This window comes from Daucus carota, chromosome 9, assembly GCF_001625215.2.
Source record: "Daucus carota subsp. sativus chromosome 9, DH1 v3.0, whole genome shotgun sequence".
Classification (NCBI taxonomy): Eukaryota; Viridiplantae; Streptophyta; class Magnoliopsida; order Apiales; family Apiaceae; genus Daucus; species Daucus carota.
The window spans coordinates 20601999-20607365 of NC_030389.2; the positions used below are offsets into that span (position 1 = coordinate 20601999).

At 32.4% G+C, this 5367-nt stretch overlaps 1 protein-coding gene across 1 annotated transcript; it reads right to left on the minus strand.

Moving 5' to 3' along the window:
• Positions 1–315: 315 nt before the first annotated feature.
• Positions 316–786, minus strand: LOC108202178 (basic form of pathogenesis-related protein 1). The gene has a single exon (XM_017370564.2). The coding sequence runs from the start codon at positions 784–786 to the stop codon at positions 316–318; it is 471 nt and encodes a 156-aa protein (XP_017226053.1).
• Between the last annotated feature and the right edge of the window lie 4581 nt (positions 787–5367).

A 5367-nucleotide genomic window follows, 5' to 3' on the forward strand; every position in this document is an offset into this window, starting at 1 on the left:
GTATATATAGTCCATATGATATGTTAAAATAAATATTTCATTATTTTATTCATAATCAGTAGATTTATGAATATTTTATGATTGTTTTGATTTATGTCAAGTTATCACATGCTGCTAATATATAATAAGAAAGTTTAACATAAATAACCCAAATATTGAAATATTTATAAATTATTTTTTTAAGAAAACAACAAGAATTAAATATTTTTATAAATAAATTATGGTTATCAAGTTGCTTTTACATGAAAAAATATATTACTTTTCCATAATAAGGAAGAATTTCTTAATCTTTAATATGGTTTCCAACTATAATTTTCAGTATGGTCTTTCGCCTTTGAAATTTCCCGGAGGGTCATAATTACAAATGACAAAAAACCACTTATTATTTTTACATTGAACTTTGGCACAACCAAGATTAACAGATTTACGCCAAACAACCTGTGTATAATGTAAACAGTCATGCCCTCCTACACACTTATTGCTACCATAGTCATAGAATGGCTTCTCATCTACCCACATTTTAACTGCCTCTGTAGGCGAGAAATTCCAAGAGGCTTCAGCAATGTTTTCACCATAAGGTCCACCTGAAAGCTGCAACTTACAATCGTTGGCCCGTTGGGCTGCATAATTCTGAGCATAAGCTGCCACTTTGTCGCTCCATTTTATAGGTCCAACTCCAACTTGTGCACGAGCCTGGTTGTGAGCATTAAGATAGTCATGTATTGCTGTAACATCAGTATAGTTTGAAGTGAAACCCATTGGGAGTTTTCCAGGTGGAAAAGCCATTGCCACCCAAGGAATGAAAAATATTATAGGTATCAGAACATTAGAAAATCCCATATCCATATGTCTTTGCATGTATGAATCATACACAAACCAACTATTTATAGAGAACAAATTTTCTACCATTACATTAGGAAATTAATTTGAAGTGCAAAAAAGGTTAAATATATATTGCCACATATTCCTCGATTTAATTTCCACTTTCACAACAATTATTCATTTATTTACACACATGTACTATAATATAACAATAGGACCTTCAACATTATTCTCATATACACATATCTACTATAAAAAAAATTACAGAATTTTTAACATTATTTTCTTATTTACACATATCTACTAATTAAGTAATTATGTTAGAATTTAGAAGTATAGGATCTTGAATCCCCCTTTTTAGCATCTTCATAGAAAGCAGATAACACTTAATTATGTATGAGATAGACTTAAGGGAGAAAATATAATTTTTCTAAAATTATCTATATCTTTATTCTGAATTGAATATTATATGAAAATCACCGATGGCAAGAAAAGTTCGTCCATATGATTGACAATCCATAATTTAAGAATAGCTCAATTTTTAATATCAAAAATTCATATTTTATCTCCATGGGATCAAATCAATATGTTTTGTGTATGCTAATAATAACATAACATCGTTTTCTTAACAATTATGTTGTATGTTTTATACGTCAGCTATTTGTAATAACCGATGTATATGCTAAGAATAACCTCAGTTTTTACATCAAAACTTATGTTAGAGTTGGATCTTACATCAGTTTTTGTTTTAATAAGTGTTGTCATAGTGTTTTTTGACATTGTTTTTTTGAATAAAATATGATGTATATTTAGTTTTTTTTCCTAGTTTTCATTCACATGCACATCACTTTTTTGAAAGGCCTAATGTAATTACTACAATGTTTTGCAAAACAAATGACCAAAAATTGATGCTGCCAAAAATTCTATTCATTCATAGCAATCATAATAATATACCATGCAATATCTACATCCAACAACCATAACCAATCTAGCAATCCATCAGCAATATACCAAATTATATATCCTTCTATCGACAATATTTACCAAACTAACCTAGCCATCCATTGGCAACATTCCCAACCAAACAATACCCATCCACAAAACACTCCATCCACCATTTTCGGTTCTAATGTAGAGGCATACGATACTAAATCAACTAGACTATTTACCAACCCAAACCAAAATACAATTTAAGTACATAGGTCAATATTACACAAACTCTCTTGAATGTAATCCAAAGCCTCGTAGCGAACCTCATCCACCTCGTCTCTTGTGTAACACTTGTGAGTCTTTGACGCCCACTCCAATAATTATATATATGCACGTATATGGTACGTGCAGCAGATGCAACAACCAAAATCAATAATTATTTTTATACTAAAAAATTAAAGGTTTTGTAGTACAAGCAAAGTATATATAATACCTTTGCAGTAAACTTAAGGTCCTTATGATCTACGACTATCTCCTTCATATAGCGCATAACAACATATCCACATTCATGGCCACGGGGTTGTTTTGGTGATCCCTATCCATGACATACACACAAAATCAAACCATATATTATGGCTACATTACAAAATGCATTACGACTACATTACAAAATGTGAAGTACTTACAGGAAGATTATGATTGTGCCATTAACTATCACCCAGGGAAGGCAAATGTAGTTGCATATGCTTTAGGAAGAAAGGAGAGATTAAATTTATTGACCTTGCCAGAAGAGTTATATAAAGAATTTCAGAAGTTGGAGTTAAAAGTCAGAGTTTCACTACTGGAAAACAGGATTAGACATCGGTTAGAAAAACTACCGATGTTAAAACCCTCTTTCACATCGAATTTATTAAAACTGATGTCTATTAAAAATCTAGACATCACCTAAGTGTAAAACCGATGTCTAAAACATGTTTTAAAAAATTGATCGCGCTTCCCCGTTGCTTTTCCCCCCTTGACCAATTTTTTCAAAAACAAAAACCCCCCTGCTGTCTAAAAAATTCTTCGGCATATGCTGTCAAAATACACATCAACACCTGCCTTAAACATAAAATTAAAATAAAAAAAGGCATAAAGTAATAAAACTACTGAAATTAAAATCATTTGTCCAAAAATCACTCTCTCTCCCTATACTTCCCCCTTTCACAGCGAGCGAACCCTAGGTTTAAATTCGTCCGATTCATCTTAAAATTTGTGCGTTAAAGGTTGATTTGTCCTATTAAACTTAATATTTTTTGATTACAATACTCATTTGCTTCTTTATTTCTTTTTTTCAACAAATCTCGAAGTTCAGATCGAGTTTGGAGTTCGTGGGTTTAGTGCGTGCTCGGAGTTCATTTCGAGTTTGGAGTCTGTGGGGTTCTATCTCAGAGTACCTCCTCAAGTCTGTTCAAGCTATCTCTGTTTGAGTTGAAGGGAGTAATATCTTTTTTAATACTTGAGTTTGGGTCTGCTTGTGGTTCTATGTGTATGTATATATGTATTCGAGTTTGTGGTTTTGATTCTATGTTGTTGGATATTTTAGTGTAATTGAATTAACTAGTTGATCAATGTAATCATAATGTCACATCGAACAAGTCAGGAGAGTACGGAGTGTATGCTTTGTTCGAGTTTATTATGATTTTAGTATTAGTGCTTATGAGGCATGCTCATTGGCATTAGACACATCTATTGGAAAAGAAGTGTCTATTGGCATTAGATTTGTCCATTGACATTAGGCACATCTATTGGATAAGATGTGTCTATTGCCATTAGAAAAATCTATTTGTAATAAGATATGTCTAATGTCAAAAAATACATCTGTTGACATCTATATATAGATGTTGCATTGATCAATTCAAGAGATGGTTCATTTTGAAATACACAATAATACACATTCTCTCTTTTTGCAAAATTTCTGATTTTATTAGATTGAATTATTTGCTGAACCACAAATAACTTCAATCTGAAAGCGTTCGCACGACTTCAGAAAAATCCAAGTTACCACCATATCTACAACAAATATTGAAGTTATTCTATTCTGAAGATGACGAACGGAGAATCTACAAAAGACATGACAAGTAAGTTTGCAAAATTGGACAGGTTTGCGGGTCAAGATTTTCGAAGATGGCAAAAGAAGATGCATTTTTTGTTGACCACACTAAAGGTTGTGAATGTTCTAAGTACTCTCATGCCAGAAGAGATTGAGAATGAAACTACTGAACAAACAAGGCAACGCTGCAAATGGGAAAACGATGACTACATCTTCCGCGGTCACATCCTAAACAATATGTCTGATTCCCTTTTTGATGTATATGAAAATGTTGAGTCAGCGAAAGAATTTTGGAATTCTCTTGAATCCAAGTACATGGCGGAAGATGCTTTTAGTAAGAAGTTTCTTGTCAGTAATTTTATCAACTATAAAATGGTCGATTCTAGACCGGTGATGGAACAATACAATGAATTGTTAAGGATTCTGGGACAGTTTGTTCAACACAATTTGAAGATGGATTAATCTATCTCTGTTTATGGTGTTATTGACAAACTGTCGCCATTCTGGAAGGATTTTAAACACACCCTGAAACATAATAAGGAAGATATGACGTTGGTTGAACTTGGAAGTCACTTTCGAATTGAAGAGGCTTTGAGGATTCAAAAAAATGAAAATAATCCTAAGGGCAAGAACCAAGTTGGTAACTCTTCTGTGAATATGGTTGAAAATGGTGGATCTTATAAGAATCATAAAACCAGCAAGGGTGATAATAGAAATTCAAAGGAAACAACAACAACTCTTCCAATAGAAAGGCTAAGACTGTATGTTGGAAGTGTTGAAAACCTGGACATTTCAAAAAGGATTGTCAGGTTGGTAAAAGTAAGCAGGAAAGGCATTATGCTGGTCCAACAGGATCCAAGGATCTAGAAAAGCATCAAGGTCAAATTTTAGTGAAAAATTGTAATTATGGTCAGAATTATATATCATTGATATCTGAGGCATTTTATGCGCAGGATGATAATGTTGCTTGGTGGATTGATTCTGGAGCAACAAGTCATGTATGTAAAGATCTTCATTGGTACATGGAATTTCAACCAATTGAAGATGGATCTATCTTAAAGATGGGAATTGTTGCAACTGAACCGATTAAAGGACTAGGAAATGTTAAGCTAGTGTTTACTTCTGGAAAATGTATATTATATAATAATGTGGTGTATGTTCCTGAGATTCGAAAGAATCTCCTGTCTGGTGTTGTATTAGATAATTGTACTATAAGCAAGTTTATGAAAGTGACAAGTATATCTTGTCAAAACATGGCACTTTTGTTGGCTTTGGTTACTTATGTAATGGCATGTTTATGTTCAATGTAAATTCTCCATTTAATTATGAATCTTCTTGCAAGGCTTCTACTAGTACTAGCCTAAATTTGAATAAATCAGAATTATGGCATGCTTGACTAGGAGACGTACATTATAAAAGAATAAAGGATATTTCTAAAATGAGTCTTATACCTGCTATTGATTTAAACAATGAAAAATGTAAAACATGCATGTTAACAAAGATAACTAGAAATCCCTTTAAAG